Source organism: Arvicanthis niloticus, chromosome 7, assembly GCF_011762505.2.
Source record: "Arvicanthis niloticus isolate mArvNil1 chromosome 7, mArvNil1.pat.X, whole genome shotgun sequence".
NCBI classification, from domain to species: domain Eukaryota; kingdom Metazoa; phylum Chordata; class Mammalia; order Rodentia; family Muridae; genus Arvicanthis; species Arvicanthis niloticus.
This window is the reverse complement of record NC_047664.1, coordinates 41,766,452-41,793,146: the sequence shown is the minus strand read 5'-3', so window position 1 is coordinate 41,793,146 and position 26,695 is coordinate 41,766,452. Positions and strand designations below refer to the sequence as shown.

The 26,695-nt window shown below is 49.4% G+C and overlaps 1 protein-coding gene across 4 annotated transcripts in view; it reads right to left on the bottom strand.

Annotated features, from left to right (window-relative positions):
- Jakmip1 (janus kinase and microtubule interacting protein 1) overlaps positions 1 to 26,695 on the bottom strand; it is a 113,560-nt gene that overhangs the window by 38,237 nt on the left and 48,628 nt on the right. For all 4 annotated transcript variants that reach the window (XM_076938402.1, XM_034509392.2, XM_076938405.1 and 1 more), the window contains exons 2-7: positions 19,366 to 19,622; positions 15,093 to 15,587; positions 5,942 to 6,151; positions 4,917 to 5,036; positions 1,796 to 1,942; positions 974 to 1,114 (exon numbers count right to left, since the gene is read on the bottom strand). In XM_076938402.1, coding sequence (XP_076794517.1) covers positions 974 to 1,114; positions 1,796 to 1,942; positions 4,917 to 5,036; positions 5,942 to 6,151; positions 15,093 to 15,587; positions 19,366 to 19,494 — 1,242 coding nt within the window. In that variant the 5' untranslated portion in view covers positions 19,495 to 19,622. The remainder of the gene's footprint in view (positions 1 to 973; positions 1,115 to 1,795; positions 1,943 to 4,916; positions 5,037 to 5,941; positions 6,152 to 15,092; positions 15,588 to 19,365; positions 19,623 to 26,695) is intronic.

The following is a 26,695-nucleotide window of genomic DNA, read 5'->3' as shown; positions in this document are numbered from 1 at the left end:
GTGTAGGGCTAAGAGATTCCTGCAGCATTGCTTGGTTGGGGTCCTCTGCAGAAATGAGTGGCAGTGCTGAGGATGGCACTGTACCCAGATGGAGCCAGGGCCTCCCGCTCTCAGCACTCTCTCCTTTCCCTCCAGCAGGACAAGGCTGGAACTCGGCCTGACTATCCACCCACTGGACCCTGGCAGACTGGTCATCATGCCCCCGGCCCTGCTTTGGCTTGTCACTGTCCTTTTCACTCACTGTCTCTTTATTGAGTGCGTCTTGTCATCCTTAGCTACATTATGTCATCTAGGTAATGAAGCCAAGATGGATGGCTACATGGATAGTGGAAGTTAGAGAGGGAGGGAAAGGCAGGGGGAGGGAGGATAGAGGATGTGATCATGGCTTCCTGCCTTTCAGAGTCCTGTCGATGGACCGTCATGCACACACAGGTCTCGTGAGCAAGCAGAGCCCATTCTGCTTCTGAGATCCAACTGAAGCTCACTGCAGACGTGCCTGACTACACTGCTGGGTGCTATCTTTAGGATAACAAACCCCCTCCCTACTGTAGGTTCGCTCCCCTCTCCTTTCAACATAACCACCCTTGAGCAGTCATGAAGCCCCACACAACAGCCTTAGCTGGTCCTTCAAACTCTGATCTGATGACAAAGTTCAGATTTGCAGGCTCAAACTCCTGATATGCAATAGCTAAATTAAAAAAATAGATCCAAGTTAATAATAACTCAAAGGCTCCTCAGAACAGATCCAGGCTGCCTCTTCACCAGGGCAAGCCAGGAGCCCATTGAAAAGCGGGTTGCCATGGAGACTGTTCCCAGGTAGCACTGATCTCATTTCAACCAAGCTGAGGCTGCTTCCTGGAGATCACAGGGGACCTAGTGCCTGAAGCTGGGCTGTCAGGTCCCACTCCCACCCTGATGCCCACTCTTGACTCCGCTTCCTGGGGTGACATTCTGGCCAAGAGTGACAACTTACCAGAGAGAGGTCATCAATGACATGCTGCTGTTCCAGCACCTGCAGCCTCAGGAATTCTATCTCCTGCTCATCTCTGGTCAGACTGAGGTCATTGAGGGATGTGTGTCGCTTTAGTGAGGCCTGAGCAGACAGCTTTTCTTTCTGCAGCCAGAAGGAGAGAGGGTGCTTCGGTGTGCTACAGTGTAAAAGATAGCACTGCTGTGGGGCTCAGGGGTGGGGGTGACAGATGCCTGGTCCCAAGATAGGGAATACACAGCTTCAGGCCAAGGCCAAGCCAGGTGTAGTCAGTGATGCTCACTGGAAGGGGGTGGGGTGGGAGGGCAGGGGGCAGGGGATGTTCTGAATGTTCCCTAAAAGCCAGAAGGCAACATAGGCAGGGGGAACTCCCCACCACAGACTGCCCACACTCATACCTGAGCCCCAGGCTTCTAAGCTGTAAAACAGGCAATCTAATCAGTGGACCTGAAAGCCTTACAAACCACCAAGATCACAGACACCAGTCATCTTTGCTAGGGGAAAAACCTGCCCCCATGTGCAGCCCTTTCAGTAGTCACTGCTTCTAGAGGAGTCCATGAAGCATGAGCCAGTCATGGGCTATAATCCATCCAGTGGATAAGCCTGCCCTACTGATTCTGCCCTTCCCTCCTCTGGGAAACACAGGGGATGAGGCAGGCACTCCGGCAGTACACATGTAGAGATGTGGAGAGGAGCAAGAGCGGCTGGGACTGACCCTACTGCTGAGGTGTCACAGGGCGGGTAGAGATCACAGACCACAGAGGCTAGCCAGGCAGGAAGCTGGGTGGGTCCAGGGCCAGGCCTCACCATCTCCACGTTCTCCCTCGTGAGGCTCTTGAGTTTCTCCTCCATCCTCTGGATGCTGTGCAGCAGGTCCTCATTCTTTTTGTTCATGCGTTTGTTCTTCTCCACCAGCGGCTTCAGCTGCACCTCCGTCTCCCGAGAGCGCTTTAGCTGCAGCGGGTACAGACTCAGGTCAGGGGGCTGTACAGCCCCATGGGTGACCACACTCCACCATCAAGATAGCAGAGATTCAACATGATCCCTCTTCAGAAGCATGACCCCCAGAGGTCAACCCAGCCAACCACCTAGCCTTTCCCGGCCCCTCTTTAGCAGACCACGGGGCAAGATCCTGCAGACAGGAGCCCTGAGCTCAGTCCTCAGCAGGAGGTGAATGTAGCTCCACAGCCTGGAGGGATTCACCACAACCTCTGAGCGACAGTCCCTGCAAAGGTGGGGTGTCTTTCCAGGCTGTCATTCGTTCAGCCTCTGGAAACCCCTTTGTGCCTCTCTTATCGGTTTGGTCTTCACTCCAGTTCCCAAAATCTTTGAGTGGGAAAATCGTTGTGGTCAGATCTACCTTCTAAAACAACCCATGTTATGAGGGCCAGATCAGTGGGATGGAGACTAGTGAGAGGTCACAGTGGCCACCAGGGAGAAGGGGCAGAGTCCTCCATGGTTAGAAGTGGCCACTCTTTTTTCTTTTGAGCACAGTAAGTGCAACTGCAGGGTTAGTCTCTGTCCAGCTGCACAGCCATGGTCAAGTTTTCAGCCTGCTTCCTCATCTATAAAACTGAAGTAACAGCCTCATCTGCTTCAGACTCATGATGAGCTTCTGTCTTCAGAAAGCTTTTCAATGGGCCAAACATAAAGGCAACTGAAATGTCCCCATGTCAGTACCATGAAAGTGGCAGCCATGTGGCCAAGCCCTCACCATGAGACTGAATGAGCTCTGACCCTCTCAGCTCACTTACTAAGACCCCCCAACTACCCAGGAGAGCCATGCTGTGCACCAGAATGTGAGCAGAGAGGTGGCCCTGTAGTCGCTGAGGGCACAATCACAGTACTGGAACCAGGAATCCAGCACAGAGGCTGACCCCCAGCACCCACCCTCAATCCCTGTTAAAACTGAACACTCAGAAGCTGTCTGTCAGAGACCAAAGGCACCATGTGACCCGTGAGCCACTTCTACTCCTGCTCTCACCCCAGAAAGCATAGCAACAGACCCTCTAAAGCAAAGACAGGCATGGGGCTTCTTGCATTATTTATAACAGTAAAGAAGCCAGGAGCGGCCTGAATGGCCACCAGGAAGGGGTGGCCAGCAAGGCTATGACACTACCACACTATGAAGTCCAAAACAACCATGAAAAGACCACTACTAATCAATGAAAATGACTGCACTGATAAATCTATGTGAAAAGAACACCTTGCAAAGCATTAAAAGAAAAAATCGCACTTCACAAGTGCAAAGTCAAACCAAACACCCTTCGGGTGTGGATTTGTTTACTAAAGTGAAATGTGTAGCCACCCAGGTCAGGAGCCACTGCACCGTGGGGAATCCAGGTGCTGATACCTCACTCTTTCTGCCTGAAACTTGTTCAGGAAGCCCACGTGTTTGTTACACACTCAGTAAATTACCATGTGACTCATGAGTATTTATTCAGCTCATGAATATTTAAGCAAGAAGTAGAAACAAAAAATGAATATACAGTCTGATCGTAGCTGTACACTGGGAAGAAAGTAATTTTGTTTCTTCTAAACCTGTGAAAATACATGTCCCTTCACAACCAGATCATGAGGCTTTTTCCAAAAGCTTTGTGCATTAACAATGGAAAGTAGCTTAGCTGGGGCCACCAAAGACAGCTCAGTAGGCAAAGGTGCCTGCTGCCAAGCATGATGACGTAAGTCCCATTACCACCAAACCCACACAGTGGAAATAGAGAGTCAAGTTCCCAAAGTTGATTTCTACCCTCTACAAGAGTAATGTGGTGGAAGGAAGGAAGGAAGGAAGGAAGGAAGGAAGGAAGGAAGGAAGGGAGAGAGAGAAAGGGAGAGAGACAGAAAGGAAGAAAGAAAAGAAAGAAAGAAAGAAAGAAAGAAAGAAAGAAAGAAAGAAAGAAAGAAAGAAAGAGAGAGAAAGGGAGGGAAAGGAAAGGAAAAAAGAGGGAGGGAAGGACAAAGGGAGAGAAGTTTTAAAAACAAAATTAGTTTAGCTATTTCTATAGCAAAATTAAGCATAGTCGTGCAAATACTAGTTTTACAAAAGATTTGTTTTAAATTAGTCTGTGTTCATTACACACGTATGTGTGCACACATACAGAGAGAGAGAGAGAGAGAGAGAGAGAGAGAGAGAGAGAGAGAGAGAGAGAGAATCTGAAACAGGGTGTCATGTAGCTCAGGCTGGCCTCACAACCTTAGCTCAGGTTAGCCTCACAACCTGAGACAAGCTGAAGTACAACCTGGAACTTCTGACCCTCCTACCTTCACCCCTCTGGTGCTGGAATTAAAGGCTGAAATTACATGTAATTTATGGGGTGCTGGGTATGAAACCCAAGGCTTCCTGCATGCCAGGCAAAGACTCTAGCAACTACCTACCAGCATGCATGCTCATCCTTTTGGAAAATAGAAATGTATCAACTTTTATGCCAAGTAAATAAAGGAAAAATCGAGCTATCCACAAGCACACCCCTAAAGGAACAGCTTTCTGTATCCAGAACAACTCCAAAGCCTGCTCTGTACGCGCTTCCATCCTGTGATTTAAGGGCAAGGAGTCTCCCTGTCGGTAAAGTCTGCTCCTTGTCCTGTGCGGCATCCATCTGGAAACTCCCACGGATACTGCGAGAGGCTTTGGTATTGAATGTCTGTGTTAGTTGTTACTTTCTGTTGTTGTTAATATTGCAAACCCTGCAGAGATCACCCTCCCCAGAACCGAGTCTCATTGACTCCCCAACTGTTTTCTAAGGATGGATCCCTACACAGACAATAAGCAAGGAGACGCCTTCCATGAGTTCACACACACACACACACACACACACACACACACAAAGAATTGGAAAGAAAGTGAAGAGAATCAGGTGCCTCTCAGCATCCACTCCTGGCCCTAATCCCTTCCTCGTGTCCACAGATGCCATGTGTCTTGGGTGGTTACCAGTTCGTTCCTTTCATCCGCCAGCAGGGTGTTCCTGTCTTCCAGCTTGCGAATCACTGAATTCAGTTCAGCAATTTTCAGTTGAAACCGCCTCACATCTCGCTCGTCCATATGTTGATCCTAAAAATAAAAACTTTGAAGAAGCTCAGATGATTCCATGGAGCCTATGGAGACCCCATGAAGACACAACAGGGACAACCCTGTCTAGAGGACCATGTGCTCAATGAGGAGGCAGACAGACAGACACACCTGTTCATCCTCCTGGGGACACTCTACCTCAACCTGCCTGAGACTGAAATCAGCAGTGAGATTCAAACACCAACCAGGAGGCTGAAGTTCTCACCCACACTGTGAACTTATGAAGACCCACTGCGTGTTGTTGTGGTTTCTCGAATATGCTAGTACATCCCTCCACAGAAGGCTGTCTTGCTCAACTCTGAAACATCAGCACCTAATGAACATTCAGCACAGAGCATTCATGACATCTGATGAGGCAGAGGGGAAGAAAGGGAGGGAGGGAAAGAAGGAGGGAGAGAGGGCAGACTTGCTCCAACTGCCTATCTTTGCTAAAGGCCTGGTAGTTGCTATCCCTAAGACAGACACACAGACACACACACACACAGACACACAGACACACACAGACACACACACACCCCTCCTGGGCTGATATTTGCCCTGGCTCTTTGGGGAAACCCTGCTGGTCTCCAGGCCTCTGACTTGCCCAGGGGCCTCCTCCTTGCAGAGCCCCAGCTGTATACCCTGTTCTCTGAGACCTCCAGAGATTTTTTGCAACTCCAGCCACAGCAGGCTCAGCCAGCCAGTTCTTCACAAACATCTTCTCAGTGCTGAGTGCTGGGCCTGGCACACACTGAGTATCAGAAAAGTGGGAAGGACTCAGGGAGGAGTGGAGTGTGAGAGGGTAGGGAAGGCCAGAGAAGAGCCAGCAAGCTGAGTAAGACAGTAGCCAGCAGAGGAAGGATGTGGGTAAGTGGTCTTTATGACGAGCAGGAGACACCACCCCTCACCTGGCCACCCATAAGCTCCGCCATGTCACCAATGCCAGGAGGAAGCTCCCTCTTTGGGCTGCTGTGGTGGCGTTCTGCCTCCTTGACCTGCACCAGCTGCTCATCCAGAGCCTCCTTCTGTAATAGCAGCCGCTGGGTCTGCCCGGCCTGCACACCAAGCTCCTTCTCCAGGGCCAGGATCACTCGCTCCTTTCCTTTGATCTCGTCCATCTGGTAGAGAAAAAAAGGGGGGCATCAGGTGTGGGCTCAGGACCAGGGTGGGGACTGCCCACCTGGACTGATGCTGGGGCTGGGTCCACTGAACTGGGAGTGATCCGGGGTGGGGCAGCCAGAGTCTGCAGCACAGAACCTCTACTCTCACAAACACTGAAGACACAGCCCTAGGTCTGAGGCTCTACAGAGTTATGGGCACTTCCCACTGCAACTCAGCTTCCTAAGGCTCCCCTAACCCATCAGTATCCCATCATCCCCAAGCAGGCCAGCCATCCTGCTTTCTTTCAAATGCAGAGGTAGCTGCTCCTGCCTCCCACTCCCTCACCAAGATGCTCCTGGCTGGTTCTATCCTACATACAAAGGATGCAGCAATGTCTGTCCCCAATCCCAACTTCCTTCTGAATCCCAGAGTCACAGAACCACCTAAACCCTGCTTGGCCTCCAGTGGACCCCCTCTCCAGGCATGTGGAGTTTCCTCTTTGGGTACAGAGGGACACTTAACCCTTGCTTACTCCAGTCAAATTCAGCCTTACCAGGGCAGCACACCAAACAGGAGACAGAGTTTAGCATGGCAGGCTAGACAGAGCAGGGAATCACACTAAAGGAGGTTTGCAGAGAAACCCCAGACCATCCTTCAACTTATTCATGTGAAACCATTAGGGAAGTATTTCTGTGAGGACACGGTCCTGGCTGGAGTGTCACCCAGAATCCATCTTCTCCAGGATCTCTGGATGTGTTTTCTTTACAAAGACAGTTGCACAGCTATGGAACAAAGAACCATGGGCAACCCCAAGAGCTAGGAAAAGTGGAAAGGACCCTCCTCCAGAGCCTTCAAGACCGCATGGTCCTGGTGACACCTTGGGTTTAGCATCCTGGGGCTCACTCTGGAACTAAGGGCCCTTAGTGAGTTCAAAACTCTACCCTAGGAGACCAAGAAGGTTTTAAAGCTTTCAGGTCAGATCATTGGGAAATTTCCTGTCAACCACAGATAGAACTTTGGTTCTTACCAGCAAATTATCAGCCTGTGACCACCGTTACTCTCTCATCTCTTCCCTTCAAAGTCCTGTGGAATAGACCTGCTTTACCCAAGACCCACAAACCTGATCTCAGAGAGGCAAGTGTACCCTGACTGGCAGGAGAACCCTGGTGGCTCCTCCCAGCTCTCCCCTCCTCTCCACACTGAAAGACTGATTCTGGAAGGACCCCAGGATGTGCAAGGCAGTAGAAATCACAGGGCAACAACCTACCTCGGTCTTTAGAAACTCTGTGAGCTCTACTGCTCTGCAAAGTTTGCAAGGTTAAAAAAGCAGAGGTAGGGGCCACTACTGCTACAGCCACTCTCACTGTCAAGCTTGGCACCTGTAAAAGGTGAGCAGTGTCCCCCAAATGCTATGCTAGCCTGCAGAGTCAGAGCATGGCTTTCTTGGCTATCGGATCTGTGCGGATACAATGGTGGACATGAAAATGACACCTACAGGTTAGGATGGGCCCCAAATCCAAGGGCTGTCATCTTTAGGACACGGCAGGGTACAGACTTGGGGAGATGCCGGGGTGAAGGCCAAGACTGCATGGAGTCAGTCTTCACCTTCACCCCGGACAGGTAGCTGTCAACAGAACCTGGAAGAGATGGAGGCCTTCCCCAGAGCCTATAGAGAGAACATGATGCAGATGTTGCCTTGATTTTGGATTCCTATCCCCAAGAATAGTGAGAAATGCCACCATGAAGATGGAGAAGAGTCTGGGTGACGAGGTGGCTTGGGGTCTAGTCTATGTGGGGTTCTCAGGCAGCTTGCCTTACAGAGGGGACCCAAGGCATGAGGTCTTTTTCAGAGATAGCCTGACATGGGAGCTAAAGAGCAATCATAACAGGCCTGGAGATGAGCAAAGGACATGGAAGAGCCAGGACAAAGGCCCTGAGCCCTGTGCCATGTATGTACTTGGTGACCTTCTCACTGGGGCAAGAGGTAGGTGCCACCATTGTCAGTTGGTGAGGATCTCTGCTCTTTGCCTCTTGAGGCCTTCCGGGTGCTCAGCTCACCCATGTCTTTCACTAGGCTGAGTAGCGCAATCCAGCAGCATTCAGCACCCCTCCAGCTTCTGCCTGGAGACCAAATGTCATTGCGTTACATTTCCCATAGCCATCCCATCCCCCTAGCCTGTCAGTGACGCCAACTAAAGGTGGAGAGGGGGTCACAAGGACAAGGGAAGCCCCAGCCCCAGGCCTAACTGGTCCCCATATCCAGCTGTACAAAAAGGCACTCTGCTTTTCTAATAAGCAGAGCCAGTCAATATCTGCATCTGCTTAACTTTCTGCTGGTCCCCAGCCCCTGCAAACAAACAAGCCAAAGTCTATATGCCTGAGCTTTTGGGGTGCAGGGGGCACTCCTAACAAGGTGTCTGGGTTCCCTGGAGTGAGGAAATGACTACCCTTGATATGACTCAACTCCGTGGAGCCAAGGCATGATGGTCAGAGCATGGACGGCTTTCCTTTTACCTTCTTCTCTTTCTGAGCCATGGGAGACAGGCCTTGCATAACTACCTACTCTCCAGCTTCAGGTTTTCCATCCAATAGGCTGCTGCAGCAGAGTCTAGACATGAACAAGAAGTTACAAGCCGTCCTGGCTTTTACCAAACCTGTTACTCCCTGGCCCAGCTTTGCTGGTGATGATGGTGACTTGTTCCTTTCTCCTCTGCCGGATGCTTTAGATTCTTGGTTGGTTCAGAATCAGTACAGAAGACAGCAGCGTGCTATATCCACTTGTCAAAAACCCTGCTGTGTGTGCATTTCCTTCTCTGTATCACTTAACCTCTTGTTGGAGGTGTCTGCTGAGTGCAGGAGTCCACAAAGCTTCAGGCAATGGGCCCAGTCTGCACAGGCCAGGCGGTGCAGTTGTTCAGAGAGCAACAGACCTCAGGAGAGAGTCCCTGCATGGTGCAGTTCTGTCCAGCCAGCTACTACATGATCTCAGTCACCCCAGAACTTGCCAAGTTTTGCTCAGATATCTACAAGCACTGTACAAGCCAGCAACTATCTTGGATATCTTTGAGTTGATGCACCCACCTGGGGCAAGCAAGAAAACATTAGCAAGCACCCAGGGGGGCTCCTGTGGGCTCTTTCTCACAGACCCACCCTGCAGGCAGCTTCTGCTCTGTCCTCCAATGCCACCCTCCTCTTTCCCCTTCTCCTGCGTGGTAGAGATACAGTTGCACCATAGGGTAGCTCTGCCCTCATGTTTGGGTTGACTTTTTTCTCCTGGCACATGTCTAGAGTCACCCAAGTTCCTGTACACACCAGACATGCATTCTTCTACACCATTCCTTTAACTGAATATGCCATTATTCACATTATTATTCATTTCCTATGTGCATAGCAATTCTTCTTTGTCCTTCAGGGAAAGTGGGCACTTTTTTAATGCGGTTGGTTTCTCTGTGCTCAGATGTGAGTCCTCTCACATCTACTTGTCACACCCAAACATCTATGACCCTTTCTTCTTATCACCCTCTGGCATGAATTTTCTGGTACCTCAACTTATTTCCTCAATTAGCTTTCGGCTGAGCCTTTGTTGGTTTGTTGTTTGTTCTGGATCAAAGTCTCACACCTCAAGTAAAACGGGAGGATTCACGGGAGTGTGAATCCGTTCATGGCCCAGGTCTCCCCTTCCCTGGGTCAGACATCTTCTTCGCTGTGTTGAGCACACTGCGGTGCCTTATTCAAGCAGTCACTCGAGGTTTAAACTAAGGACTACAGATAAACCTAAGTGCGTTTCCTAGGCATTCTTCCCTTTCCTGCCTGAACAGCTTCCTGCCTGAGCTCCCATTCACCCTCCCTTCTCAGAGAGCACTGTGGCTAGATCTGGGCTCCCACACCAGCAGGCCTGTTCTGATTGCTTTGCTTCACAAGGCTCCCATGTATGAGACACAGGGTTTCCAGTGATTTCTTGGGACTACTGGTCTTTTTAACTGAGCCACTCCAGCGACTGTGGGAGTGTAAATATGTCTTGGCTGTAAATATGTCATAGTAGAAACAACTCCTTACAGACACCGTACTGTCCCACTGCTGTTTACTGAAATGACATCCTTTCCCTACGGCACCACAGAGCTAGCCTGCTCCTAAGTCAAGTGATCCCATATCTACAGGTCTCTTTCTAGACCCTTCTGTTCCTACGTGGGAATAGGACGTTTGTCTAGCAAGCAGGAAGCTGCACACACACACACACACACACACACACACACACACACACGATACACAAACAAACGCACACCCTTGCCATTCCAACTCCTTTAAGTGTTTCGTACTAACCTAGGATCTGTTTGCCGATGTCTGTGCTACACAGCGACACCCTCCAAAGACAAACACTTTCTTTATATGTCTGCCTCGTCTATTCACAAAAGTTCATCACAGCTGGGCTTGACCCCTGACATCCTCACACGGAAAGGCAGGGACAGTCACTGAACCCTCCCTGAGTACCCAGCCACTCCTCCCAGTAGCATGCAACTCTGCCCTAATAGAACTTAGTTTTAGGACCTCCGGGAGGAGCTGGAACATAGAGGCGTGGGGTTGTTATTGAGAAGGTCATCATCTACACAGGCATGGAGAGGCCACCATCCATGCTGGCTACAAACCCTCCAGTGCAGCTATATTATGGTTTCCCACACACTTGCCACAACCCAAACTCATTGGTTCCCCTGGATGAATTCTAGGGAATCAAACTGATCTATTTGTCATTGGGAATATGAGGATGGGGTAAGACAATGCTTAGTCATCCCCACACACCTCCACACTCCCCTATGCTTTCTTGCTTGCTCGTTTGCTTGCTTGCTCGCTCTCTCTCTCTCTCTCTCTCTCTCTCGCTCTCTCGCTCTCTCGCTCTCTCGCTCTCTCCCTCTCCCCCTCTCTCTCTCTCTCTCTCTCTCTCTCTCTCTCTCTCTCTCTCTCTCTCTCTCTGTCACACACACACACACACACACACAAGTCCATGAAAATAAGTCAGCTTGGCTTCTGGGAAGCTGCACTTACCTTCATGGATATTCTCATCAATACAAACCGTTTACTTGCCTCTCCCTTAAGCCTTCTCAGTAAGGCTTCTAGCCTGGCAGAAGTCCTGCACAACCTGCCTTACAGTTGTTCCTGGAGCCTTTTTCCTGCTTCTTAAAAGTTTTCCCCTCTCCAGCGGGTCCAAGGCTAGTACTCAGAAACAAAAGGTATTTTGTGTCTACTTTGTATCAGAGCTTGGGCAAATGTGTTTGTTAGTTCTGAGAAGTCATGAGATTGATGACCTTGTAGGAGAGGCTGAGGCCACTGTGTGCCTCCCTTTTGCCATGCTGTGCCAACGACTGTTTGAGGACATGACTCTGGGGATGCCATCTTGGGAGCAGGGACTGGGTGGGATTCATCAGACACAGAACCCAGTGGTAACCTTGGCTTTCTCCTTTCCACCCTTACCCAGTCTGTGCTAAAAAAAAAAAAAAAAACAAAAAAAAAAAACAAAAAAAACAGACTGGGATAACTGGGATAGACTTTGCAATGTTTCAGCATCTTTCGCATGTAATTAGGCTCCCCTTCATCCAACCTTTGGAACTTACTTCTTCTGGGTCTTCTGTATACTGTCCCCCTGGCTAGTACAATCTGAACAGAAGAGGTGGTGGTAAGAGTCACTCTGGTTTGGTCCTGAACTTGAGTGGGAAACCTTAACTGGTTCATCATCATGGCAAACATTGTTAGCAGATTTCCAAAAGAACGATTTATCAGATTAGAGCAACTCCATTTTAATCCAGACATGCTAAGAGTCTGCCAGTGAGCTGAATTTTAAAAATGTTCTGAATGCATCAACAAGAATGGCCGCATGGGGTTTAATCCTTTATTACACTGCCAGATTGCCACAGGCTGCGCATGTGGTGGCCTCTATGAGTGGATCTCTATGAGTTTGAGGCCAGCTTGGTCTACATAGCAAGCTGCAGGCCAGTCAAGGCTACAAAGTGAGACGGTCTCAAAACACCATAGATAGATAGATAGATAGATAGATAGATAGATAGATAGATAGATAGATAGATAGAGATTAAATAAAACACTCTGGTTTTAAATCTGTAAATACTAAGCAGATCTTTACATTTTCATAGTTAACTTAACCTGGCCCAAGATTTATTAGCCTTCCCATAGAGCCTGGGTCTTTCTTGGTTAATACCTACTTAGCATTCTTATGACTAAGTATTTAAGAGAGAACGTTCCCTCCCTAAGTCTTCCCATGTCACTGCTTTGGACTCTGGCTGGTACTGGCATCATAAAGACTTTGAATACCTTCCTACTTCCTGGATGCATTTTCACCTGTGTGGGCTAATCATGTACTTGACAGGATTAAAATCACCTAGGAGACACACCTCTGGATGTGTCTGTGAGGATATTTCCAGGGGGTTAATTAAGGCAGGACTCCCTGCCTACCGTGGTGGTGATCAGCGGTGACCCCCATGGTGGAGCTCCTGGGCCGAGTAATCACAAGTCAGCAGAACACTAGTATTCACTCCTCCTTGTTTCCAGGGACTGTGAGTGCAAGGTGAGCAGCTGCTTCCCACTCCTGTCACCAGGCCTTCCTCACCAGGATGGACTGCACCCCCAAACTGTGAGACAAAATGAGTCCTTCCTTCCTTAAGAAGCTTCTTGTCAGGTGTCGGATCATAGCACCCAGCCTCGTAGCTGATGCAATAAGGATTCCTTACTTCCTCCATAAGTAGAAGACTTCCCTGTGAGGGCGCCAGGCCGAGGCTCTTCCCAAGTGTGGAAGTTCCGTGAGCTACGGGCTTAACTCCCCACACAGCTATGGGACATTCAACCCTACAGTGTTGATCTTGATGCGGTAGCTGCCACTTCCTCTAAGTACACCTTGACTGTTGATCTACGCTACCCAAAGTGTCTTCAGTGTCAGCATCCCTTTCTCCCGTGACTTACCCCCCAGCCCCCATGACTTAAAGCCTCTGTCCCCTTCATACATATCATGAATAGTGCATCAACTTACCAATTTTGATTCATTTCTGAACTTGATTTCTCTTTTAATTTTTATTAATCATTCCTTTTGCTTACATCTCAAATAATATCCCACTTCCTGGTTACCCCTCCACCAACCCCCATCCCATGATATTCCACTTCCCAGTTACCCTTCTGCCACCTGCCCATCCCACACCTGCCCTCCCCCCTCCCTTTTGCCTGTATGAGAGTGCACTCCCACCCACCCACACCCTCCTGCCCCACTCTTCCAGCATCCCCCTACTCGGGGCATCCAACCTCCCTGGGACCAAGGGCCTCCCCTCTCTGAACTTGATTCTTTATTGGTTTTTATCTTCAGCAATTCTTGCTCTTTATGGTTTTCCTTGCTCTACTTTCTGAGAGGTGAACTTTTAATATTTATAACTATTACCACATTGTGTGTTTATGTGACGATTATATTTGGGTATGGGGAGCCATGGCTGTGATACGGTGTAATCAGTCCTCTCCTCCGACCGACCGAGGGTTCCCTGGGATCTCAGTTCATTAGGCTTGCACAGCAAGTAATTTACCCACTGAGCCACCTGGCCAGACTCCTTCCTGGGAAATCAATTGTCGGTCTGTCTGCCTGACAAGGCAGCTCAAAAGATGGTCGATTCCCAGTATCTCTTTCATCTACAGCATGCTTTGCTCTGTGGACTGACATAGTTAGTACTGAGAATCCTCGCACTGTGAAGCGCAGATGACTTTTAATTAAAGCGTGTGATGCCGTCTCCTGAAGAGCAACACTGCGGGCTGCCTGGGTGGGTCTGTGTGCTCAGGTTCTTCCCCAGCCCCAGCTAGGGGCCTGCCTCTTCCTCCTCCTGGTCTTTAAGATGTTTATTATACAAATTTTAGACTTTCCTGCCAAACCCTTCACGGTTAAGTGCTGCTCCTGTGTATGGTCAGGGTGACCTCCTGACTTAGGTCCTTCACATCTTTGTCTCCAGGCTGGCTCCACTCAGGGTCAGCGTGCACATGGCCTCTTTATGTTGCACCTAAGTCAGCCCTTGGCCTTCGCAGTGGTTCTCCTAAACATCACCACTTCATGCAGTCTGAGATTCTAAGCTAGCGAGGTGTTAGTACGCTGTGCCACCCTGCTGCAGGCTGCCCAGGGTCTTGAGGGGCACACAGCTGTTTGTCACGGTCCCATGCATATACAGAGCCCCATCTCCTGTGACTACTAGGACTGTGGAAGGTGACACTATCCCCTGCAGGTCCCCACTGACCTTCCATATCCCTTCAGTGACTAAGAAGACTATTACCAGTCTTTGGCCATACCGCGCTTAAGGTCTGATCTCAGAAGCTAAGCAGGGTTGGCCCTGGTTAGTACTTGGATGGGAGAAGAATATTACCAGGGTGAGCTGGCCTAGTCTGCACACTGCTCCTTTCTGTCACCACAGAGATGGCTCAAAGTCCCACTCACCTCTTAATCAAAACCTCTACCTGCTCAGACTTAGAACACAGGCTAGGGCTGGTGGTGATTAATACTGGGACGGTCTCCACTTGGGAATGGGAGTCAAATAAACTTAACGGCTCTCACCCCACTCCTTTTTGTGTGTGTGTGTGTGTGGGAGCGTGGGGACACTTTACATTTCCCTGAACGTTGCAACCCTGGGTCTCACCCCAATGTAAATCCAAGTGAATGAAGGCCCGAACCTCTCCTACCTTTCCTCTGCAGTCGAGGTCCTCTCTTACAGCACCTCAGTCTCCCATCCACAAGCCCCATATAGAGATGAGCCCCTGACAATTTACAGATCTTCCCAGAACCATACCCTAGGAGAAACCTGCCATCCTAAACCTACTACCACCCCAGGGACAGCCAGGACTTTGTGGACGCCCCTGTACCTCCAACAGTGCCTGCCTGGAGCACGTAGTCCCCATGTGCTTGAGGGGAGGGATGCTGTGAGGAGAGACTCCACGTACCAGTCTGCGGATGTCTCGTTCACACTCCCTCTTGATGCGGTGCACCTCATCCTGGTGCGCCTGGTACGCAGCGCGCAGGTCCGCGGCTTTGGCCTTGTCCGCCTGCATGCAGTTGCTGAGTGCCTCTTCTGCCTGTTTGCGTGCAGCCTTCAGCTCCAGGATCTCCTGCTGCAGCCGCTGGCGCTCGCCATCAAAGGTCCTGCGCGCCTCCTCCCGCGCGTCGGCCAGCAATGCAGTCTTGACTTTGTCCGCGGCGCCATCGCGCAGCACATTCAGCGTGGCCTGCAGCCGCTGCAGCTCACCTTCCTTGATCTTGGCGGTCCGCGCTGCCTCCTGCTCGTGCTGCCTGATGAGCGCCTCGCGCAGCGCCTGCAGTTCCTTCGTCTTCTCCTCGTGCAGCTTGGCCTTGAGTTCCGAGATGTAGGCCGTGTGGCGACGCTGCTCCTGCTCGCGCTCCAGCTTGGCCTCTTGCAGACGCTCCCGCAGCTTCCCCACCTGCAGCCAGAACAGTGGCAGGGGCAGGGTCAGATCCTTCAGGAGTAGCCTCGGCTCAATACTCTTCCTGTCTCCACCCTCTGTCTCCTGCGGGCCACACCCACAACTCTGCCCTCCACCCCAAACCCATCCTGGATCTCCCTTCCCACAGTATTTTATGATTCTCTCTGGGGAGCCAAACCTTGAGGACGTTTGGATCCTGAACTGTATTAGGAAGGACAAGAAACTAAAGACAGAACGGAGGCCAAGGAAGATTCTAAACAGTTCAGCGTTTTTATAGTGCCCATGGGCAGGAAACTCGAGTCAATGATGGCTGGCACCACTATTACCTTGTGCCAGAGGGCCTGGCAGACCTGTATGGGGTTGGATGCAAAAGAGCTGCCCTGAGGCAGATGCATGAGACCAGTATCTCCTGACATCACGTGCAATCACGGGAACAACACGTGGCGCCATCCATCACTGGTCACCTCCCCAGAGCTGGAACTGGAGTTCTCCTGGTGAATTTCCTGCCAGGGCATCAAGACTCAAACAGTCCATGGATGCCTTAAGGACAGCACCCTCCAAACACAAGAAACACTGCAGCTGAATCGGATCCTGCTCCAGCCTACCTGCCTCAGACAACTGATGCTATGGCCTCACTGGCAATCTGACGAGGTTTAGAATTACCTCTGAGATGGTGAGGTCCATGCACTGAGGATACAGTAGCCATGGCTCCAGGTCTACTCAAACTGAAGACCTTGCATAAACCATGTGGTCTTAGGGGGATGCAGAATACAAGAGTGACAGGGTTTAAGGGAAGATTTTTTTCTTTTTAAGGGAAGTCTGGGAAGCCAGGCAATGCATTACAAGGCAAGAGACACTTCAAGGAATCTCTATGCCAACAATGTGTGAAGCCTAAGACACAATACAGACATCAGGCTGTCTGAGGTGCCAGGAATGTGAAACACATGCTGAGAAAGGCTGCAGGCAACAAGGGAAGCCAACCAGGGACACAGCTCACGGGAGTGGGGCTGCCCAGGGCCCTCAGAGCTCACGCTGAGACACCGTGTGCTAAATGTGGAGCTACAGGATTTCAGGTTTGCCCTTCAGAGGTTCTGTCTGTTTTGCTTTGTTCCCATGGTCTTTTCATGGCTCTGGCCCATTATATTTGGGAAACATTTAGGTCTGTTGTAGTTTTACAAGGGTTCCTAGCTAAGAGATTGCCTTGAGTCTCACACAGAGGCTTTGAACATGGAACTTTTAAACAGTGGTGGAAGTGTTAAGGTTTTGGAGACTCACAGACACAGACTGAACACATTTTGCATCATGAGATGGACATGGATGAGCTTTTCGGGGTCCAGGATGGAATGCTATGGTTTAAGGGGAGGTGTCTGCATGTCAAACTGACAAAGGGTAGACTTCGCCATCAACTTGATTAAATTTTAGACTCGCCCTATAGATGAGGATTCTGGAAGCTGCCTGTAAGGATGTCTCTGTAGAGGACTACCTAAGGGGAAGGACCCACCCTGCAGCTGGAGGGTACCATCCTATGGGCTGGGGACCCAGATGGATTAAGATGGAAAGGGAGGACTCCAGCTAGACTCTGGCAAGCCCTCCTTTTTCTACTTCCCAGACATGAACTGTTGGTTCTGCTCTGCCACACCTCCCTGGCCATGATGGATGAGTCCTTTGAAAAGGTGGGTCAGAATAAACATGGCCTCCATAAAGCTCTCTACCCCTAGGCTGTTTCTGTCAGAATCTTTGTTGTCCCAGCAGTGAGAAGAGTAACTAACACACAGGGTTTCAGCCTTGGGGCTTTGTGAACTGTAGAGGACCTGGCTCACCCTACAGCTGTCTCACTGGAAGTAGGCACATCCCTCACACAAGAAAGTTTGTTACTGAGGCAGTGCAAAGCCTGTTACTGGACCTTGGTAGAGCTGAAAGTGGTGTTTCGGTTGGTAGAAATTATTAATGCCACATTCGCATGCCACTCTCTGCCATGCCCCCTCCAGGACACAACCTGACTATACCCCTCACATTTTGACCCAGGGGGACACACTCTCCTGTGCTGCCTCCTGATGTTGTAAGAGGTTCTCCTGAGAAGTCTTGTCTACTGTGAGCTTCACCATGGGTAAGGCAGGCTGAACAGATATGGGTGGTAGCAGAGGTGGTGACAACTGCTGCCTTGGTGGTAGGGACAGCACCATCATCATGAAGCCAGCACAGTCACAGAGTGATGGGGCAAAAGAAAACCTGGAGCCGAGGCAGGAGACAGCTCAGGATATTAGAAGTACAAAGAAAGCAGAGAACCAAAACAGCAGCAAAGGCAGCAGCAGCAGCAGCAGCAGCAGCAGCAAGCTTTTTAAGCCAAAGGCCAGAGGCTGCAGTTCCTAGGGTCTGGCAGAGTTTCAGGGAACTGTCAAGCCCAAAGAGCTAAGGGTCCCAACATCCTAAGAGCTATAACAGCAGCTACTGCAAGAACCCAGGATTTTGACACCCAAGGCCTGCAAACAAGACTCCCACCCCACCAGTGCACCAAGGCCAACCAACCCCTTGAGGCTGGGATCAAGGTCTGACTCACTTCTGCAGATCAAGGCTAGTTCCAGCCTTGGAATGGATAGTATAGTATGGACTAGTTGCTGTGGGATTGAATAAATCACTGGCAGGCTACAGCCAGAATCTGCATGTCCTTCTCTCCGCCATGACTGTTCCCCATGTTACCTCAGACTTTGAGCTTTTTCAGGCTTCGAGTTCTACCCTGCCAGCCAGACACCCATCCCACCCTGTGTCCAACTGACACTCAGATGTTCATGGGGGCTGTTGGAAACTTGATGCATTAGATTGGCAAGAGGACCTGTAATGAGCAGACTAGTATAAAATGAGGACATTCTATTGGGTCCAAATTCTATCTGTGACTGTTAGGATTAACTATCCATCAGGCAGATGTTAGAATTGACTGGAAGAGGGGCCTCTGGGCATGTCTTGGGGGGGATTATCTTAATTACGTTAAGTGATATGGGAGGACTCTTCTGTGGTGGGGAGCACCCTGGCCAGGGTCTCCAGGGCTGCATAGCAATGGAGAAAGCAAGCTGAACACTAGCTCATACTAACTGCTCTCAGCTTCCGATTGTGAAGGTGATGTGACCAGCTCCCCCAGAATCCATGCTGTGGCTGTGACTTCCCTGCCATAAGGGATCTCAGACCCTCCCATGTCACAACAGCTACCACAGCAAAGACTATGGCAGTGGGGTTTCCCTGTAGCTGTCATCTCAGACATTTAGAAGAGCCCTCAACTAGTTCATCTGCAAGCTCAGAACAAGTGTTGGGAGACTTTAAGTCACACATTTATGATCAGGAAGACGGCCTGGCTAAACCAGAGGGAGGCTACCAGGTCTATGAACCAGAAAGCTGGAGTCCCCTGACAGTACTGTGTTGACATCAGAGCTGTGCCTTGACTGTTTTCCTAAAGGATGTGGGTACCCAGCCAGGCACTGTTCCAACAGGTTCCAAAGCTTATACATGCTGTACAGGGTGAGAATGCTCCTGTCACAGTCAGGCTCTTCATTGCCAATAGCCCCTACTGTGACCCCTATCTTACAAAGAAGGAAAGCTGAAACATAAAGAATCTCGCAGCCCCACCAACATCACAGGCAGCATGTGGTAAAAAACTACCACCACATGGTCTTCTCAGCTGCCTCCTGTACTCAAAGGGGTAGCTGAGGCTCAGGCCTGGGATTACACCCTTCACAGCCCAGTGTTCACAGCCCAGCCTGAGGTGGCACCAGAGACCCCACCGCACCTTGCTCTTCTCCTGCTGGAACTCGATCTGGATGTTGGTCAGCTTGGCCCGTAGCTCTTCATTGGCCATCTGCACAGAGTCCGTCTCCGTCTCGGGCTTCTCGCCCTTGCTGCGGCCCTTTTTAGACATGTTTCCTCTTGGAGTGAGACGCTGCGGTCCTGAGGTTCACTGCCGCCCACCAGCAAGCACAGCTACCAGCTCTGCTGTGCTAAGCAGTCGTGCAGGGCTCCACTCTGTGCACACCATCACTGGTGACTCTGTTTGGGGAGAAGAGAAACTGAGTAAGTGCATAGCAAGTGTTCCCCAGCCTCAGCATCCCCGGGCTAAACACTTACCTCACTCTCAGAAGGCCTACCATTCACAAGCCTGGCCTATCAGAGCTCACTGAAGCTACCATAGAATCACCTGGAAAATATTATGGATAGAGTCTCACCATCCTTGGGGTCTGACTGACATCTCCAGCAAACTCCTAAACTATGCTCCCAAAGGACCACATTGTGCCACTCTGTTCTAGTCCTGGCCTCTTGAGAATGCAGGGCCTCATCAGTGTTTCAGTGAACCATAGCATACAGACCTCTGTGGAGCTTGTGGGTGCTGTTCTAAAGGATTTCCAGGGTCTCACTTGAAGTACATGACAGAAAATAGGAGGCAGGAGGCACTGAGTGTGCACTGCACCCCACAAGCCAGTGTCAGTGCTGCACTCTGAAACGGATGGTTAATCCCCAGAGTTAGCTGTTCCTTCTGATAAGATTCTGTCACCCATGTTACAGATGAGAAAACTGAGGCACGCACCAGCCAAGCACCAAATTACACAGCTCATAATGCAAACTGGAGTTGACCTGATCATCCTACTATGGCCGAAAGCAACACAGGACAAGCAACTGAGGTCTCCGAATGGGCAGGTTCTGGGGCAGCAGACCTTGCCACCCAGGGCCCAGCCCAAACCCCTCCCACTGCCCAGCAAACAAGAGAAGCTCCAGTCAGGGCAATACCTGCCATGTGACCACAGAGCTGATGTGCTACCCAGTGGGGGTGGGGAGGACACGTGAGAGGGAAGGATGGAGGAAAGAAGGAAGAGAAGATGTTGGGAGAGATGAATAGAATATATAGTTTCTAGTCCAACACGTAAGAAATTTGAGTCTAAAGATATGTAAACAAAATGAAAATAAGGAAATTTCTTAGCTCCATCAGAGGACTGAGGGAGAAAGCGATGTCCCACAGAGAGCCTGGAGCAGAGAACCACTTCCCAAGTACCAGTTCCTGTTCCTTTCCCATCAGGCCCAACTCCGACAAGATATCAAAGACCAAACCCAAACTTAGACGTTAAAGTAATTCTGAATAACATGCAAGGGCCTCAGAGAATAAAGCAGACAGCATGGCAGAACAGATGGTCTGTAAGCAGAGAAGAAAAATCCAGGAAGGGATAATGAGATATCCAAGTTAAAAAAAAAAAACAAAAAAAAAAACAAAAAAAAAAAAAAAAACACTGCAGAAGAACTCAAACAAGCCTTCCACAAGTTCTTTGTAAGACTGAACAGGGCTGAAGAGTCCCCGAGCTCACAGGTGCACCAATAGTGTATTCCTGAACTGAAGAGAGTCTGTCGGTGAGCTCACAGATGCTACTACAGTGTCTTCAAACTGAGAAGCAATGGAGAGCTAATGGAGAAAGAGACCAGACTGTCCAAAGGAGATAGTGTGTTAGCTAGGCTGATAGCTGTGCTCAAACACACCAAAAGCAACTTGAGGAGGAAAGGGTTTACTTCAGTTCCACATCACACTCCATCACTGACAGAAATCAGGGCAGGAACTCAAACAGGGCAAGAGCCTGGAGGCCGGAGCTGATGCAGAGACAGTGGGGAGTGCTTACTTACTGGCTTCCTCACAGGCCAATCTGGTGAGGACATCGTCTTAACCTTGGTTCCCTCTTCTAAAAGAACTCTAACTTGTGTCATGTTGATCTAAAACTAGCCAACACAGGTGTGAATGGAAGAATGAGAGAAAGAACCACAGGACTCTGTGAAGCTGTGTGCGGTCTTCTCCAACTAACGGCAGACACCCAACCATAGGTACACAAACTGTACCTGCATGTGAGTGAATATATCACATCCAAGCTGCAGCTGACCAAAGATGAAGGGAAAGAAAAATCCTAAAACAAGACCAAGAAGAAATATCTTGGCTACAGAAAAACAACAATAAGAATTCAGCAGACATCTCTGCAGAAATGATGTGTGTGGCGGGGAGGGGGCGGCGGGGGGGGGGGGGAGAAACAGAGCAAAGTACTGTTTAGAGGGGAAAGTCAACCTGTGATTCAGTCACCTGTGACATTTTCAGAGACTAAAATCTCAAGAGAAACAGAAGCCAAAGCACTGGCCAAGCCACACCGACCTCCTTCAGAGAGGGGTACAATGGGTCAAAAACCCAGTCTAGCTGGACATGTAGTGTGACGTGCACCTTTATCGCCAGCACTTGGGAGGCAGAGGCTGGTGGATCGCTCTGAGTTTGGGGCCAGTGCTGGCTACAAAGGGTTCCAAACCAGCCAGTGCTGCACAGGGAGACTGTCTAAAACAAAAACAAACAAACAAAAAAGTCCTCAGACTACACAGGAGACCAAACAAATGAAAACCAGATGATATGGTAAAACTGTGATTTACATTTTAAAAAGAGAGAGAGAGAGAGAGAGAGAGAGAGAGAGAGAGAGAGAGAGAGAGAAGAGAGAGAGAGATCTAGAGAAGGGATGAGCAAACAGGGTAAAAACTTGAGGTTTCTATTCTTAACTGATCTGACAGCCACCAGTTTCCTGTGCGCTGGATGCCTGCAGCTCCAGCTTGAAGGGGAGGGACGGCAAGCCAGACCCCACAACGTACTAGATGAAGTAGGACCCATGCAGGTGCTATAGTGTACTGTTCATCCAGACTGGACCTAAGACGGCTTCTAAATACATGTTGCAAACTCTGGGCTGCTCCTGAAACAGTTTTGAGAGAGAGGAACAAATTGAGCTTCTCTTAAAATGGAAACAATAAACTACAAAAGGCAGAAAGAGAGTAGAAGATGGAATCAGATGCTAAGAAGACTCAAGGAATCTGGGATAGTAACTAACTGGGCAGATGCCAGCTAAGGACACCAGCTCTAATTCAACCACCCAGAGCACAGTGGCTTCACAGCCCGCCGCTGTCCCATGCTGGGGTCCTGAAACTGGGCATGAGAGCCAGGAGAAAACTGGCAATAATAGTATCTGAATTCACACAACCCAAAACGTAACCTAACCCAGACCATAATCACATGGTGTCACTGCAGCCTTGGCTCTGAGCACACAGCACTCACACTTTACACCGTGCAAAGCCCGCTGAGGCTGCAGGGAACGCCATGGCACCGGCTCACCACTGTTGTATTGTCTGCTCTTCCTGAAGCAGAACAGTTCCAGAAAGGAAACACAAGCTTTTAAAATGGTCCCACCTTCATTGTTCGGCATGTGAATATCAAATTAGTGTCTGAGTCTCTGGGTTATATGGTGTTACAATGTTGGATTTTTAATAATCATATCTGGGGCTAGCGAGATGGCTGAGTGGGTAAGGATGCATGCTGAGTTTAGTCTCTGGGACCCACGTGGTGAAGGGCAAGAAGTGCCTGCAAGGTGTCCTCTGACTTCCAAGCATGTGCACACATACAATAAATAAATAAGCATAATAAAAATTTTCTTAATTGCTGTCTGTGTTGTTAATATCTTTTATAAAGAATTATTCAATGAATTTTGACTCACAATTAGGGCAGAATTCACAACAACTTCTGAAGTGACCCTAAGCATGCTTTTGTTATTTGGTATGATATGTTTATTTATGAAAAGTGGCATTTGAAGCTTTGAGGATTACAAAATCAAAATATTAGCCAGCTCCAAAATATATCAGAGGTGTTCTACTCCATCTCTCGGATGTAATATTTTACATATTAAATATTTAGCCAATATTTAATATGTAAAAATAAAAAGCCCACTCTTCTCATTAGTATGTAAATCTGTTTTCATTTTGTAAAATGCCAAAATTATATGAACATATAGAATTGTTTTAAAGCCGGGCAGTGGTGACACACACCTTTGCTTTCAGCATTTAGGAAGCAGAGGCCAGTAGATCTCTGTGAGTTTGAAGCCAGTCTACTCTACAAAGTAAGCTCCAGGACAACCAGGGCTATGCAAAGAAATCCTGTCTCAAAAACAAACAAACCAAAAAAACTGTTTAATAGTAAATATCATATGACTTATCAGGAAACATTTGATTTGTGTGTTTATACCCTTAAACTAAAGGTCATGTGAAAATTACTCCAGCAAAAAGGGATCACAAGTGGAAAAAGCTTTAGATGTACCCGTGGAGACAGAAACTGCCAGAGTGGAGTTGAAACAAGACCCAACCACTACAGAAAAGCGCTGACTCTTAAGATTCTCTCCTGTGCAAAGCTGGCCAACACATTCACTGTTAATTGGGAATCGGTTTGAATTCATACCCAGTCACAGAGGAACCAAATGGAAACCATGAAGTCAAGGCCCTGCCAGCAGGGTCTCCAGGATTAGGACACCAGACTCCACTCACCTGAGCTCCAAATATTTATGGGCGGGTCTCCCTCCCACCCACTGCCCTCACCACAGTCTGCTGGATGATCATGGGAACAGTTACAGCAAGCAAGCTCTCTGTAAGGCTCAAGCAACTGATGCTAAACACAGCTGTTCCACTCTCATAAGGAGAAGCACTCCACATCATATTCTAGAGAGGGAGGGAGGGAGGGAGGGAGGGAGGGAGGGAGGGAGGGAGGGAGGGAGGGAGGGAGGGAGGGCAGGCCATAAAGGGATGTGACCAATACTGAGCACAGTAGTTTGGAAGCAAATTACAGGGCCTGACATGAACCCTTCTAGAACACAGAGTCCATAAGCTCCCTGAGGCTTTTCTTCTCCCATGGGTTCACTTTCCAGACACAAGGTTGGCATTCAAAAGTGAGTGGTGATGCACCCTGAGGCAGGAGAGTCTTTGTTGATTTCCTAGCAGAGCAGACACTTCCAGAGCCAGAGTTGAAAGCTATCTTGTGTTCTCTTGCCTGCAAAGGTGCTCCCTAGAGTATACCTTGTAAATCTCCTACATGGTTCCCTACACTTAAGAGACTGCTCTGCAGAAGTGGGTCACGTGAACAGCCTTGGCCAATGACGTACATGAGTGGTTGTGCCTAGGGCTCTTATGGGCGCAGTTTAAAGTCTGACTACTCTTTCTGCCTACAGAAGCCTTGAGAAATATCTGTTGAGGTGGTGGCAGGGCCACAGGGACATCTGGGCTCCTGACTCAGCCATTAGACAGGCCCAGCCAGCCTTCACTAAAGGATCAGTGAACCTGAACTGTCATTTTAAGCTTCCTTTGTTGGTGCAGTTTGGCCTTGACACCAGGAAAACGTTCCTCCTGGCCTGTGTTCCTTCTCCTTACCACCTACCCAACTTCAAAATTCAACTCAGATGTCACCTAATCTAATGTGTTAGTACACATTTACCAGTGCCACCCCCAGCCCAGGCAGGGTGGGAATCGTCTCCTGCCCACCTACAGTTCCATTCCTCTTTTCATAGCCCTGACCTGTCAGTGCCACCTGTCTCCACCAGACAAAATGCTCTGGGGCAGCCAGACCTGTGCTGACATCGACCTCCCAGCATCTAGCTCGGAGCCTGCCCAGACTCCAGGTGACCAGGTGGGTAGACTGGACTTTGGATGGCCAGGCCAAACCAGTCAGCTTTCTTTACTACAAAGCCACTGTGTAGGAGCTAGACTGAGTCCCTGTAAGGCTCGTCTGCTGCAGGCAGAACCCCCAGGACCTCAGGGTGAGATGGCATCAGGACATGCCTTATAGTGAATACATGGGTCAGGAGGAATGCGACTGTCATCCTAAAGAGTATCAGAACTCTGATGCTGAGAGAAACGACTGTAGGAGAACACAGGGCAGACACTGTCTGCAAGCCAAAGGTCATCCCAAGTCATACCACAAGAGCACAAGCCACAGACACCTGATCTCTAACCTCATCTCCAGAGCTGTGGGAGACCTCCTACTGCTAAGCCCCCCCCCAGCAGATAACATAATAAAATGTTAACAGAGTAACCCCCAAACCCTGCCTGTGCCCAGCTTTAACAATAACCTTCCACACAGTGCCCCACAGAGCAAGATAATCTAGTCTCCACAGGCCACTGATCGGACAATCCTACCTTAGGGGAGGCACCAACAAGTAATGGTTCTCAGACCACAGCCAGCCTGGACTTGAAATCATTACCACCAATACCTCTCAGAACCAATTCCAGCTTTGTCTGGGAGTCCCTCCACCTTCCCTGCAGGATGGCTGGTTACCATGGAAGCAAGGAAGTCTCTGCTAACTGTTTCAGATTATACCTACCACCTTGGTATACTGGCCTTGGGGGGAGTTGAGAAACACTGGGAGGGGGGAAAGAAACAGGTTGGGAACTGTCGGTCCCTTCAACACCAGCAGAGGTGTTCTGATGGACAGCTTGCCGTGGACCCTGGGAGCCTGTGGTCTAACCTATTCTCACGGTCAGTTTTGAAACACTGCCTTTCAGGTCTGAAGTAATGGTATCTTCCTCTGGGAGCAGAGGACAAGGAAAGGGGCCGCCTGTGGTGTCTGTTAGAATACACTATGTGCCATCAAAGGGTCACCCATTCAGCTCTCTCTGTGTCTAGCTGATGCTCCTTCCAAGGGGTGTGGACTGAGGTTGCTACTGGGGCAGGAGTCCACCTGCTAGGGTGACAGTGGAATATGATCTGAGACCCTCTTGTGGACCCCCCCTCTGCTGTAGGAGGGGTGCAGAGGTGGTTTTTATCTGTTCTTCCTCTATATTCTCCAAGGCATTTTTCATATCCCAAATATAATGTTTTCCATTAAAATGGATTAAATTGGAGGAATAGTATCCTCATCACAGCCAGTTTGCATGAAGAAAAAAAAAGACACAAACAAGCAATTGCAATCAAGACAACTACCAGCCAAGAGTCACAAGCACCTGCTGAAGTGCCTTGGGCCTCAGCACAGTAACAGGCATTAAGCAGACATTCAAAAATGGAAATCTTCCTCAAGGACTGTCCCTTCTGTCACCAACCCTCCTACCTAGCATTCGCTCAAGCGAACCTGTAGTCAAGCTAGGATCCATGTGTACCACTATGTATGGCTTTCCCTAATTCTTGTTATAAAACTGTCCTTAGCTGTAGGTCTAGGGACATCTTTTATGACTGCAAGCCAGCCTTGCAGATGAGTGGGTCCCAGGAGCAGGTTATTTTGTTCTGGGTGCTGTCTGCAACAGCTCAATAATCA